The following is a 15,473-nucleotide window of genomic DNA, read 5'->3' as shown; positions in this document are numbered from 1 at the left end:
TGGAAATGTTCAAACAGCAGTGTCAGATCTAGATATACTGTCAAAGAGATTATTAATGCATTGAGAAGGCATACTAAGTGGTCACAAAACTGGACAATCGGGGTGTACATGATTTACCTCTTCTGTCATTCCAGCACGGATGAGAGTGAAAAGATACTTGAGTAATCTAACTTCATCTTCTCTATCCAGATCATCAAGGGGCATTTTCTGTCTTACTGGAGCATCAGGGTCCTGTAAAAAAAGCCCACCTATAAATCTTTTGTACCCACATACATTTAAACATTATCAAGAGATGGTAAATCTCTTGTGTTTATTACTGGAAAAGATTCATTTATAATTTAGTTAATTAACAAAGAGAATGAAAGTGTCCCAAGTGTTCCAAATAGCCACACAACTGCCCACTGCTATTCAAAACAGACTCTTGGCCCACAAAGGTACAAGCCAGGCGCGGGGCGGGAAGGGGTGGGAAGGGAAGGTACATGCCTCAGTCAGGAAATATGGAAACACCACTAGCACAACCCAGCCAGATAACTCTAGAAATGCTACTCATAATTCAAGATGACTTAATTTTTACCCTATTATACCAACCACATGGCCGAGATAATTCTAAACAGAATCAGGCCTACATGGAAATGAGTATACAGGAGAAACTAAAGGAATCTCAATTTATTCTGTGAGTAGAAAGTGCTTAGTTGGTACTTTGAGGGGACCTTAGTTGGTACTACGAGAGCCCATAATGGGGTTAATGCTATATAAAACACAGCAATGCCCAATAAAATTTTTTAAAAAAGGATTTCCAATATCCCTCTTACCTACCCACCCCCCCAAAAAAGACAAAACAAAATAGTGATTCCTACCTACTACCTTTCACAGATAGAAAGAAGCATGCTTTAAACATTTGGGAGAACAAACTGTCCTCACTTTCCCACAAACAGCACACATAATCTGCATGTTGTATTTCAAATGAAAAACTATTTTAATGGGGCTTAGGAAAGGACATAATTCTTATTCCAAATGTTACTGTACGGTAATACAATTACCAATCCATAAAATGGAATGAACAGTAGATCAATAGGCTATCTTCACAATTATTTTGTAGACAGATACAATCATTCAATTTTGGAACATGGTCTCTTTTTTTTTTCCAGATGTGAAGAGGAAATGATTTTCAGTTGCTTGCTACTGGGTAATTTAGCTATGATTTATTTCAAGCTCTTCCAGTAGTTTACAAACAATTTTAATCAAAAACCACTTTTGTTACCAAATGGAATTTTATCAATTTTTTCAATTGTTACTTATTTCTCCCACTGTTCATGATAAACATTTAATTCACAAGCTGCCACCTGTCACAAAGCTCTTCTCTTTATTTTTACAGACTCCTGTTCTTTTCAAATCCAGTTATTCCCATTACTCGATTTCTAGAATGACCTTTCTAAATTCAAGCTAATTCATGAAGCTTTATTTTTTTTCCTGCTTTCAACATAGAAGAGCTTTCATAGGTCACCATCTTAAAGAATCAAACTTGTGATAAGATCAAAATTATTTTGTCTTTAATGATGACAAATCAGGAACACTTTCTACACCTTCTTTTAAAATTCACATCATAGGTCACAGATATGTTTAAATACACTCCATCAAATTCAAATTCAACTCAGAGTTGAAGAGTATGTTGCAAACCTTTAGGAAATGAAAACAAGGATCCAAGAGAAGAAAAGTTCTCAGTCTTTAAAAAAAAATCACCTAAGATAACTTTCATTTCAAAGAACATTTACCAATTCGGTGACAAGAGGACGGACACTTCCTATATAAGAAGATAGCTGTCGCTGTTTCAAGGTATGCAGAGTATTTTCCCTGAAAAAAAGGTAGAACTTCTTTTAAAGGAGAAACTTTAACAGTTCTATTTAAAAAATAAATCAAGTCAAAGTAAGAAAGAGTACAAACTCAGAAAAAAACATGAAAAAATGCTAAGTTTTAAAAGGCATTTTTCATTTTAGCACAAACGACTACGATTTTGAGCACATTTTTGTGTCCTTACTGGCCATTCATCTACGTTTTGTGAGGTATCTATTCAAATCTTTATACTTTTTATTGCTTTATCTTTTATTACTGATTTGTAGTTCTTTATGAGCTATGGGTTCTATATGTTTCTTCCAATCTGCAGCTCTCCATCAATTCATTTCTCAATGATGTCTTTTAATAAGTTTTTAATTTTGATGAAGTCAAATTTCTGTCCCGATTATTGTTTTCTGTGACCTTGGGAAAAAAAACACTTGCCTATCCCCAAGTCATAAAGATGTCCTCCTATGATTTCCTCTAAAAGTTTTACGATTTTAGTTTTTACATTGAGGACTATGATCCATCTTGAATTAACTGTTGGGTATGTGACACAAGAGAAGTATTGAGGTTAATCTTTTTCACATAGATATTGGTTTTTTCTGCGGTTTATTGAAAAGACATTCCTTTCCTCATTGGATTGCTCTGACACTTTTGTTGAAAACCAAATGACCATATAAGTGTGGGCCTATTTGGGGGTTCTCCACTCTGTTCCATTAATTACTAAGAAAAGGAGACTAAGTCATAAAAAACTTGCAAAAATCTTAAGGCATTTTAACTTAAAAAAATTATTTTTTTCTGAAAATGAAAAAAATTTGCTTCGAAAAATCAGTACTCAAGATTTAAACAAAAAACCAGTTGCGCTAATTTCCTAATTAGCTAGAGAAAATACATAATTGACTTATAGGCTTTGAACATATACAATGTTACTGAACTCAAAGGCAATCTGAACTTTTTCTCCAAGTCTTAAAATAAATTGTCCTTTTAACCTAGGAGTGCTTTCTGCTTTCAAGGTCCTACAATAATTTAGAAGTATTAAAGGATATAGAGAAGAGAAATTTTTTAAAAATCACAAGTAGAAACATGGCTCAGTATCTTCTTGATCAAATTATGATTATTAAGAAAATATAGCAAAGTGATTGTTTGAAAATATGAATCAGACCATGTCATTCTTTTATTCTCAAGGTTTCCCATCCATTTAGAATAAAGTCCCAAATCTTTACCTTGGCCTGCCTGTGAAAGTCCTATGTGAGCTGGCTCTCTTCAATCTCATTTCCTATCATTCTTTTCTCTGCTGTGTTTGCACTGGACTCCTTTTGCAAATACTTTACCTTCTCAGGGTCTGCTGTTTCTGTTCTTACTCAATGCTTGTCCCCGGATTTCTGCATGGTTTGCTTTTTCTATTTCCTAAACGCTTCTTACTCTTACTACCTGTTACTTAGACAGAGCCTTCCTTGATCACCTCTTTTACTTAAAGTGGTACCCCCCTCTTTATCATCCTTTATCCAACAACGCTTTGAGTCTTTTTTTTTCAAAGCTCCTAATACCCAACAGGAAATTTATTTGGTTCTTTGCTTTCTTACTCTCTTAAACAATTATAAAGTCGATAAAGGCAGGGTTTTTTATGTGTTTTGCTCACAGACTGAATTAGTAAGAAGTGAATAAGTGTTTGCTGAAATGAATAAACAAAACCAATGTTAAGTGTTTTTAAGAACAAAAGTTTAGTGACTTACCAATATACCGATTTTGCATAAAACTCGATATTATCAGAAAAATCCCCAATCTCATCTTTGGCAATGCTTTCTAACCAATCTACTACCAGCTAAGAAAGAAAAAAAAGAGAGAGCTTATTAACTACAATATCCATTGGTATTTTATTTGATGATGTACTTTAATTTCAAAAAAGGTTTCTGATTCAAAAATACCAAGTAACAATTTTTCCAACCACTATTTTTATTTTTTTAAGATACATAAATATTATGGCAAAAGAATAAAATTTTCAATAGGAATAATATGGTTTTTAACATTCCTGGAAATACTAGGGCTATTATTTGAAAATCAAAGAACAGGTTCTTAATTCCTTCTAATTACAAATAAAAAGATCAAAAAAATTAAGAAAGTTTTAAAGTAAAACAACTTCAGTTCTTTTATGGTATTTATCTTTTCTTTCTATGTTTCATTAAAAAATATTTAAAAATTTTAATCATACCTGACTTTGTCGGACAAGTGAATCTCTCTGAAATAATGTTTCCACAACTGCTTTTTCACTAGCATTAAGAGCCTATTTAAAATATATGTATATATATTTAAAGGAAAGAAAGAAGATACTCTAAGAATATTATTTCAACAGAATAGTAAAAGCAAATCTAAAATGAAGTATATTTAATCACCCACAAACATTTTACCACACAGAAAATCACTATATTCAACTATGAAAAAATTTTATAAATAAATTTCAAACTGCTAGATCAATTTGTGGCTGCTTTTACTTGACATTTTATTTCTTTGGGTACAGTTTGAATTTAAAAATTCTGTTTTCTGCAGAGATATTGTTTTAGGAAAAAAGAAAACACAAAATGAAACAAACAAAAAAAATCATAATAAAGGGATGGATGCAGCCACATGACATATTATAAAACTAACATTTAAAAACATCTTTTTATTCTACATAAAAGAAGTTGATAGGTGATAAAACTCAACAATCTAAGGTTCTTAAGACTGACTTTAAAAGACAACTTGACAAAATTATTAGCAAGTAATATTAAGCAGTACAGTAAAAGGATAATATGTGTTAATCTAATCTATTAATCTATCTTATTCATGGGTTCAAGAAAAGCCACATGAACATCTGAACAGATGACAAAATGTCATTTGATAAAGATATCTTTACAAATTACAAATAGAATAGTTTGCTAATAGATTATCTAGCTGAAACCTATAGCAAATATTACACTTAATTATAAAGAAAGACACTCCTTTTAAAGTCCAGAAAGTAAAAAGAATAAGAATTCCTATAATTATTAACTTTACTTTAAAAGTTCTAGCTTACATATAAAACTAGAGAAAAAAAACTAAGTAGTAATCAGTATGAAAAAGGAGTCAAAAGTTGTCACTATTTGTAGATAATAGGACCCACCCACCAGAAAACCAAGACAATTAATGGAGAATTATTAAAACTAAAAAGTAAGATTAATAAATAGCCAAATATAAGATGAATAATCTTTCTAGATGTAGCTATCACTTGGTTGGAATAAGTATTTGTAGAATAAATTAAAAGATAGTAAAAAATATTTTAGCTAAAAAAGCACATTAACAGACATATGTGGCTGAAATAACTTATTATAAAAATTATACTTTTCTCCTTTTTTCATTATGATTACTTCAAACATGAATTACTTTTGTAATCAGAAAACGAAAAGTAATTAAACCCTAAAAGAGCATCTGGTCTCTATGGTTTTAAAGGCATATTTTCATTCAAGCCTTCAAAGAATAGGTAATTCCTAAAGTCTTCACACAGAGCACAAAAAAATGATAGAAGATTTATGAACTTGTTCTGGAGAGCTAGCACAATTCCAGATACCAAAACTGGATGAGAGTATGTCACACACAAAAAAGAAAATATGTTTGAATTATTAGCTAAGAAAATTTAGTAGTAATTTAGGAATATATCATGACTCAGTTTATTCTATCATGACTCAGATAATTCAACGTTAGGAAAACTGTTAATGCAAGCTATTACATTAATAAATAAAAGCAGATATCAACAAAAGCTAAAAAAAAAAAAAAACTGACTGCATCCCAACTCTTAGCTAGTTAGGAGGGAAAAAAAAATCCTTAATCTGCAGTAAAACAAAAGCATTCTTAACAAAAGTCAGGGACGTGAAAAGAATGCCTACTATTACTGATATAATTGTATGGGTGCTCCTACTCAATTAAAAAAAGGTAAAAAAGTAAGAGATTAGAAAGGGTTAAGGAAAACTCACTATTTGTAGATTATTGCCAAAATAGAAAACTTGATAAAATCAATGAAAAGCTTACTGGAGCTAATAAAAGAGTTCCCAAATATGGCCAAATGTGAGCTTTACACATAAATCACTAACATTCTATTTGATAGTAGTAACTAATTACAAAATGTAAGAAAGAGAATCCATTCACAATTGGATTTACATAGAATTCTATAAATAGCACAAATCTATATACACTCTAAAAGATCTAAATAAATGTGGAGATATGCCATGATCATAAACAGGAAAATTAACATGATAAAAATGTCATTTCTCATTAAACTAATTTAAAAATTCAATATTATTTCAATAAATATCCACATGGACTTTTAAAAAATAGAAACTGTAAAGTTCATCTGGAAAAAATGTATGCAAAAATAGCCAAAACTTTTCTTTTTAAAATGAAGAGGGAGAATAACCCTACAAGATATCAAAACTTCTGAGCTAAAGTGACTCAGTTGTGTAGTACTGGCTTTCAAATGAATCAATCAATAAAACAAAGAAGATATGATAAATGGTGTATAAGTATGATATGATAAATGGTGTTGGGATAAATGGATATATGAAAAAAGTTAATTTTCTTGTTTCCTTCATAGACAAACTCACTCCAGATGAATTTAAGAGCTTATTATGATTTAGATTTAGAAGAAAACACTGGAGAATATGTGTGTGTGTGTATATATATATATATATATATACATACACATATTTTAGGCAAGGCAACCCTTGGTTGACCTCACAGATTGCAAAGGACCTTATCAGCTTACAATCTCTTATTTTTTTATTTTTTACACCTACAGCACCTGGTCCTCCTAGGCAGTCTCTCATCCAAGTACTAACTAGGCCTGACCCTGCTTAGCTTCCAAGATCAGACAGGATCGGGCTTGTTCAGGGTAGCATTGCTGTAGATGAGAATATTTTTTAAATAGGTAGAAAAGGCCTTCCTTAAGATAGAAGATAGTGAATGACAAAGGAAAACATGACAAATGTGATCAGTTAGATATAGAAATGTCTGCTTTAAAAAGATCCCTTAAACAAAGTTGAAAGACAAGTGATAGAAAAGGGATTATCTTTAACACATGAGGAATTAATAGGAAAATGAGCAAGAGATATGAACACAAAATTCATATAATATAAATGCTTAAGAATGAAAAACACTCTACTTCACTAATGATCAATGATAGGCATATGAAAACAATAAGTTATCTTCCCTCCAATTGGCAAATTCAAATGACTGATATCGGAGTAAACATTTTCATATACTGTGAGAGCGTAAAATAGTACAATCCATTAGGAAGGTAATATAACAGTCTCTACCAAACTTTGACCCAACAATTTCACTTCCAGAAATATAGGAAATACTTGAATACACAGGTAAGTATGAAGAACAATGTTCATTGCAATATTGATTACTACAGCAAAAATACTAGAAACAACCTAAATATGTCTAGCTGAATGTCTAAAAAATTATGGTACATTTATGCTCTAGTATACTATGAAAAAATAAGGTAAACTTAGTAAATTGACATTAAAAAAAACTAAGAAATATTGAATAAAAAACTCAGTATAAATGTATAAATGAAATCATACTACATGTTAAAAAACACAAACATTATGTGTGTATAGAGTAAGGAGACTAGATGAAATCTACTGCCACAATCCCTGCAAAAAATGATGGCGACTTTGGCTAAAGTGGTAGCAATACAAACAGATGAGTGGTCAGAGTTGGGACTGAAGAGCCAACAAGACTTGATGATGGATTAAATTTTGATGATGTGGCAGAGACCAGGGTCTAGACCGGCGATCTCCAACCTTTCTGGCACCAAGGAGTGGTGCTCCTATGAGAATCTAATGCTTGATGATCTGAGGTGGAGCTGAGGTGGTGATGCCAACACTGGAGAGCGGCTGCAAATACAGATGAAGTTTTGCTCGCTTGCCTGCTGTTCACCTCCTGCTCATCTCATGCTGTGCAACCTGGTTAAGGGGCCATGGATCAGCAGCGGTCCGTGGCCCTGAGGTTGGGGACGCCTGGTCTAGACCCTTACTACTCAAAGTGTAGTATACAGACCAACAACATCAGCATCAACTCAGAGCTTGTTAAAAATGCAAAACTTAGGCACCACCCCAGACCTACTCAATCAGATTCTGACCTACTCAATCAGAATCTACATTTTAACAAGATCCCAGGTGACTCATGTGCATAGAATAACTTGAGAAGTGCTGGTTTAGAAAATGTTCAGGTTCCTTGGAAAGCTGGCTATAGTGCTGTCCAGTGAAAGATAAAATTGGGTTTGGCTTTTAACAGGCTGGAGTTACCGTGCTTGAAAGGACAGGACAGAACGGAACAGAATAGAATCATAACAGAATAAAAATAAAGTGCAGGCTCTTGAAGGGTGGCAAAGTCGCTGTGTTCTCCAGAGTCTGCTAGGAGGAAGAAAGAAAAATATGGGGAGACCATTTATAGAATGAGATAGAGCCAGGGGACTCTTTCCTTTTAGGCTCTATCTTCTCTTTGCTTGGAGTCTCTATGAGGAGTCTGCACAGTTTAACAACTTGACTAACATCCTTGCTAGGAACCAAGTCACTGAATCCTGCAACACTTTACCCAGATAGCATAAAATATAAACCCCCAAGCTTTGGCTGAATGGCCTGAGGGACAACCCCTTAAATTTCCTAGAAGTTCAATGTTTGATTTAGAAGACAGTGAAGCATACCCATCTTCACCTTTGAGGGCCCTCTATCTGAAGGTAGAGCTCTCTAGACTACCACAGTTGTTCTTTCCAAGGTTTAACCATGCATTTCACATTGATATTCTCATTTTCTCTTTAAAAATAACCCTCAAAACGACAATGAAAAAACAAACTATGTGTGTGTATATGTATATGTAAACATGCACAGAAAAATGTCTGGTAGGATATAACATACTATTGTTAGACTGAACAATAAGAGCAATAAAGAGGACTTTTAACTTCTACTCTATAATACAAATCAATCTTTGAATATTTTATAGTTTATTGTATCTTTTATTTATTTGCAAAAATTTTTTAAATGAAGAAAGTCATGATAGAGGATCAAAAATCAAATTCAACTACTAAAAACATTTTAATTTTTAAGCATTTGTAAAGGAAAGAAATTAACATAAAACTTACAGTAACTGCAAACATATTTTCATCTTCTAAGGCAGACTGTATCCTGTCTCTGGAGAGAAATAACACAAAATAAAAAAGTCTTATTTCACATAAATATATAAAATTACCTTTTAAGCTACATACATCACAAACCTACATTCTAAAAAATGAGTTTCAATTAACTTAGCCATCATGCTTTAAAAACAAGATATAGTGGTAAATGCCTTCTGTGTCTGACACTGGCACCCAAACAAAACTTATACTTATTAAAAATACACACTACAAAGTCTTTAACAGCTACCTGCTAATGTATACATCTAACTTTTTAATATAAAGTTTTTGCATGGCAAAAATAATGATTTTCTTTCAAGAAAGAGAGCAACAGAATAAGAATCAAAACCACTTAGCATCTGAGAGAAGGAAAATTTGGTTAACTGCTTTCATACTTGCACATTACAAAATTCTATCTTTTAGTTCTTTTCTTTAACCTATCTTCTTCTAAGTATTGCAGTATTTTAGCACTTTCCTTAAATCTTTATACATATCCAATTTTTGGCCACTACCAGCTTTATGACCTGATATTCCTCTTCTCCCTAACTCACTCCTGACAATTAAGGCATTAGAAATGATAAATATCAAAAACAGAAGAAGAAACTATTTCCAAATATATCTTACTTTTTTATTTTGCCTGTTAGTTTGTTACTTTGTTTGTTTCACTTATGACTCCTATACAACTTTACCTATACAAAGAAGCCAGCAGCCTCCACGTGACCATCTCCTGCTGAAGAAGCCAGAGCATACTGGCTGTTTTTGAGAACTTCTGAAGTCCAGGTGTTGCTCGGCTCACTATTTTACTCAGTATATTCACCTGAATTACAAACACAGCGGTAAGGAGGTTTTCTATAATTCTGAGTAACAACTTTGTATTTTGCAAATACGCTGGGCTAAAACTAATTATATGTATTGTACATATTTATTTCATAAATTTTTCCTGCCTATCTACTGTTTTATTACTGAATGTAATATAATATTCCCACTAGAAATGGCCTTAATTTGAAGTAATGTGTGTTTATGTGTGTACATATGTAAAAATTTAACATATTCTAGATTTCAGAGTCAACAATAACAGCCCTGGGTACATTTTTTTCTCCCTGTGTATCTACTCAGAAGATAAGCTAAATCTAACCCATACCTGACAGAATCACAACATGAACCAACGGAGTACCAATGAAAATTAAAAATAAGACATATTCAAATTATGCCTGAAAAATATTCTCCTAAAATTGACACCAAAACATCATTTCTAAGCCAAACTTCAAAGTCGTTCCTTGTTTTAAAGCAGTAGTTCTTAACCTTTTTGGGACTGAGACACATGTGAAGATCTAATGAAAGGTATGGATGTTCTCCCTAGAAACACAAAGTTGTTTATCAGGAGGTTTAAGGATCCACGGTAAAATAAACCTTTCTCGAACATTCTGATTAGTATCTCCTCTTATCAAAGGAAATTAATACATCTCCCCTAAATACAGTATGGAAATTCACAGGTTGATGCTGTTTAAAAAAAAACTAAGAGTACTGAAATTTGACCAAAAATGGAGTGAATTAACTTACCTGACCACTACAAATGTTTTCATACTCTTCTATAAGGTCAAAAACTGTAGTTGAAGAGTGCTTCAAAAAAGACTGCAGGAAATCAGAAAACATACTCATGGATGCTAGAACAACATTAAAAAGAAAAGGGACAAAAATCATTAAGTGACATATTTCTGAGTAATTGTTTGAAAACTTAAAAGCATAGCTATGAGTCCTTTTTAACTGCTGTATTTTTTCAAAAAATATACTTGTGATAAAATACACATTACAAAATTTACCATTGTAATAATTTTTAAGTGTACAGTTCACTGGCAGTAAGTGTATTTACACTGTTGTGCTACCATTAGCACTACCCATTCATAGAACTCTTTACAGCTTGCAAAACTGAAACTCAGGATAGCCAAAGCAATCCAGAGAAAGAACAAAACTAAAGGCATCACACTTCCTGATTTCAAAATATACTACAAAGCTATAGTAAGCAAAACAGTACAGTACTCACATAAAAACAGATACACAGACCAACAGAATAGAGACTCCAGAAATCAACTCCCACATACATGGTCAACTAGTATTTGACAAGGGAGTCAAGAATACTCAATGGGGAAAAAATGGCAAAGATGATAGAGGCTCTGTTCATCCCTCTGGCGACCAAATCAAAGTTATGACGGAAACAAGGAGCAGCAGCAAGGAAAAATCACCTGGGATCTAGATGAACAAGCCATACAACTAGGGAGAAATCCAAGAAAGCACCCTGAAACGGCAGAAAGTAGGACAGAGTGAGGATGCAGGGCTGCCCTCTCCCGAGCAGCTAAGTAAGACGGAGGCTGCAGCAGCAGCAGATGCCTCTTAAAAGGGCCGTGTCCGCGAGCAGATTTTTGCTGTGACGGACCTGCTCACTCTGAGCACCAGTGCCTGTTTGGCTGCGCACAGGGGGCACAAGGGACTTACAGGGAGATATTGTTGGAGTAAAGGTGGAGGCAAGACTCGTTTGATACAGAAGTGCCAGCTGTATCCATTGTTCCCTGTTGAGCCCTCCCCCCGCCTAGTGCACGGACACAGTGCTGCCATAGCAATGACGTCATCAAACTCATTAACAGAGGTCGCTCCGCCCAGAGGATTCCCTGAAACTCTGCCTCCCCCAACCCCGGCCCTACCCAAGCCATATCCAAGTATATCCTCAGCAATTCAGATGCACTTTGCTGAGCAGCGCCTAGACACACACTGGAGGCAGCTGGCCTCCGTTTCTGGTGTGGCCTTATGAGGCAACTATAAGCACAGCATCTGTGGATTGCTTGCTGAATCTTAACAGGTGGCCCCGAAGGGGCAGAGGCTTGGACTAAATTTGGCCTGCAGCTGAACTCCTCTCAGGTGCCACTGGATACCTACTTCATAAATCCACACTAATAAGACCAGAAGACTTAGGAGCTTTGCTTAGTACATAGAAACAGACACAGAAAGGCAGCCAAAACGAGAAGATAAAGAAGCAGAAACCATAGGACAGAATAGAACAGAGATCCAGATATAACGGAGTCAAACAATCTAACAGATGCAGAGTTCAAAACACTGGTTATAAAGATGCTCAATGAACTTTTGGGAAATGTAGAGAACTCCAACAAAGAGATAAAAATGGAGATGGAGATTATAAGAGGGAACCAGTCTGAAATGGAGAACACATTATCTGAGATGAGAAATATATTAAATGGAATAAACAAAGGAATAAACAAAGTGAATAAAGGGGATCACATGCCTTATCTAGAGGACAGGAAAGCCAATCAAGACACTCACACATAATGGCAAGAAAAAAGAGGCCAAGACTATAAAAATGATTTAAGGAGGATATGGGACACTATTAAGGCTCCAAATATTCGTCTGATCGGCGTAAGTGAAGAAAATCAAGATGTTGAACAGCTGTTTGAAGAAATAATGATGGAAAACTTCCCTAACCTGGTGAAAAAAATGGACATAAAACCCCAAGAAGCTCAGAGGATTTCAAAAATTAGGGATCCAAAGAGGCCCACACCAAGACATATCATCATAATTAAAATGCCAAAGGTTAAATACAAAGAAAAAAAATTTAAAAGCAGCAAGAGAAAAACAAATAATTACATATAAGGGAACACCCATACGACTGGCAGCTGATTTCTCAAGAGAGACTATGCAGGGCAGAAGAGCCTGGCAAAAATATTCGAAAGAATGAAGACCAGGATATACAACCAAGAATAATTTATCCAGCAATCTATCAATTAGAGTTGAAGGACAGATAAAGAGTTTCCCAAACAAAAATAAACTATAGGAATTAATCACCACCAAGCCAGAATTACAGGAAATGTTGGAGAGACTTCTTTAAGAAAAAAAAACATGTATGAAAAACGGGAATAAAGACAGGTAACAACTACATTCCTATCAATAATTTTTTGGATATGACAACAAATGTATAAGAAACAAAAGCAAAAATCAATGAGTGGTACTATATCAAACTAAAAGTTCTGCACAGCAATAGAAACAATCAACAGAATGAAAGGCAACCTATGGAATGAGAGAAAATACTTCCAAACCCTATATCTGACAAGGAATTAATCTCCAAATATATATAGCACTCATATATGTTAGCTTATGAAAATAAGAAATGATGAAGGACCTATGTAATAATGTGTAGGTACAGAGACACCAAAATCAAAAATTTTTTTTTTCCAAAAGAGAATGGTAATAACCAACTTAAAACCAGAAAGATCACAGTACTATTTGAAAACATAGCATCCGCATCTGGGCCAAAACAAAACATGTCCACAGTGTTAGATAAAAACTAAACCAAAAGAAAAAGAGCAGCTCTTTTAACAGCACAAATATAAAAAGAATAAAATTATTAAAGACTTGTCTAATAACCTAACAGGCTGCTAGTTACACTGAAGGATAAAATGGCAAGATGCAGCTCCAAATGAGAACTAAGGGGGAAGTTCTCAACCTTATAGGCTACTATATCAAACGGCTTAGCCATTCCCATAACCAATTAGCTTAACAAAAAAAAAATTTAGTGATGACACCCAGAAGTAGGAGGGGACAGTTTCTTTGACCTTAGTAAAGTGACAATCTACTTTGTTACAAACGAAGCTCAAAGTCATTTTACCAGCTTCTCCAGGATCATCCTCCCTTAACATAACAGCACTGAGAGTTACGTCCTCTGTTACACCATGGGGCTCTGTGTTCGTGAACAGCCCTGAACGCTGTGCTGAGAATGCAGCAGCCCAGTTATTGTCATCCAGATTAGTTACCTTATAAAAAAAGAGAAGACAGAGAAAAGGAATAAAGCTACTGCCATTGAGTGAATAAAGACATTAACACTGTTAAATTTTTTAAAATCTTATGTATGTGTTTTTCATTTTCAAGAGATAACCACAGGGGCTATTTTCTTAAGGAAAGTGTGGCTTTTTTTGCTTGTTTTCTTCTTTGTTCTACTCCTTAATTAAAACGAAAAGTCAATAAAGATTTTATTTTGTAACATTTAGGCTAATAATAATAGGTAAGTAAGAAAGTCCTACTGTTCTAAGTTAACATTAATTTTTTACTTTGGGGAAATTATACTAGACAAGTGTCCAAGTTTCTTTAACAAATAAATGGCAATTAAAAAAACAAATGCAGAACTTAACAGATTAAAAGACTTAGACATATCAAGCAAATGTAATGTGTTGATCTTATTTGGTTCCTGATTTGAACCAAACAATTTAAAAACATTTGACAGAACTGAGAAAATGTCAACACTTAATAAAATATATAATAAAAAATATAAAATGTATGAAATTATAAAGGAATTAGTCTGTATGAATACAGGGGTTAGAGGTGCTAACAGCATAGGCACATACCCCAGAGACATTGCAGGTTTGATTCCAGACTACCGCAATAAAGTGAATATAGCAATCAAGAGAGTTACACGAATTTTTTGGTTTCCCAGTGCATGTAAAAGTTATGTTTAGTCTACCCTGACCAAGCCCGATTCTGTCTGATCTCAGAAGCTAAGCAGGGTCAGGCCTGGTTAGTACTTGGATGGGAGACCACCTAGGAAGACCAGATGCTATAGGCGTAAAAAATAAAAAATAAATAAATGATTGTAAGCTGACAAGGTCCTTGCAATCTGTGAGGTCAACCAAGGGTTGCCTCGCCTAAAAAAAAATAAATAAAAAAAGTTAAAAAAAAAAGTTATGTTTATATTATAGTCTATTGAATGTGCAATAGCATTATGTCTAAAAAACCACAATGCACATAATTTAATTAAAAATACTTTATTGCTAAAAAATGCTAACCAGCAAGTCATAATTTTTCTGCTGGCAGAAGGCCTTGCCTTCAATTTATTTAAAAAAATGCAATATCTGTGAAGTACAATAAGATGAGATATGTCTGCACTGTGCTTATATTACAGAAAGTGTCCTTATGCCTCAGAAGTATGTATTAAAGTATTTATGGATAAAATGGTTACAAAGTCTAGGAGTTGTAAAGTGATGCAGGGGAAATGCTGTGTATGTAGACGAAACAAGATCAGCCATCTGTTAGTAACTAATGAAATTGGGCAATGAACTCACAGAGGCTTATTCTATTCTTCTATTTTTGGACACATTTAAAAATATCCATAATAAAAAACTTTCTGAAATTCACATTTATTTAAAATTCAGGCATAAGCAACAATAAAAAATCACTTTAAATCACTCTCCTCAAGGAACAATGCTAAAGATGGGTGCTGGGACTCTATATATTCATTCAGTAGTAACTATGGACTAAGGAGAACCTTGTTCCAGCTATCAGACTGATTAATAGTTCACTCCCTTCTAAGTACTTATCATTATTAGTACAAAAATCAAATTGAAAATCTTACACAGCAATGACATTGTGCATACAGAAAATTATTTTGCTCTACAGTCAAATCTTG

The 15,473-nt window shown here is 33.8% G+C and overlaps 1 protein-coding gene and 1 pseudogene across 2 annotated transcripts in view; both read right to left on the bottom strand.

Annotated features, from left to right (window-relative positions):
- The window catches only part of NUP107 (nucleoporin 107), a 35,731-nt gene that overhangs the window by 16,191 nt on the left and 4,067 nt on the right, over positions 1–15,473 (bottom strand). For both annotated transcript variants that reach the window (XM_039865960.1, XM_039865958.1), the window contains exons 5-12: positions 13,683–13,827; positions 10,577–10,680; positions 9,706–9,833; positions 8,987–9,035; positions 4,043–4,114; positions 3,567–3,655; positions 1,773–1,851; positions 118–231 (exon numbers count right to left, since the gene is read on the bottom strand). In XM_039865960.1, coding sequence (XP_039721894.1) covers positions 118–231; positions 1,773–1,851; positions 3,567–3,655; positions 4,043–4,114; positions 8,987–9,035; positions 9,706–9,833; positions 10,577–10,680; positions 13,683–13,827 — 780 coding nt within the window. The remainder of the gene's footprint in view (positions 1–117; positions 232–1,772; positions 1,852–3,566; positions 3,656–4,042; positions 4,115–8,986; positions 9,036–9,705; positions 9,834–10,576; positions 10,681–13,682; positions 13,828–15,473) is intronic.
- On the bottom strand, positions 6,629–6,747 carry LOC120605106 (uncharacterized; annotated as a pseudogene).

Source organism: Pteropus medius, unplaced genomic scaffold (genome assembly GCF_902729225.1).
Source record: "Pteropus medius unplaced genomic scaffold, Ma_sr-lr_union100, whole genome shotgun sequence".
In the NCBI taxonomy this organism is placed as follows: Eukaryota; Metazoa; Chordata; class Mammalia; order Chiroptera; family Pteropodidae; genus Pteropus; species Pteropus medius.
Note: the sequence above shows the minus strand (reverse complement) of the source record. Positions and strands in the feature narration are given on the sequence as shown.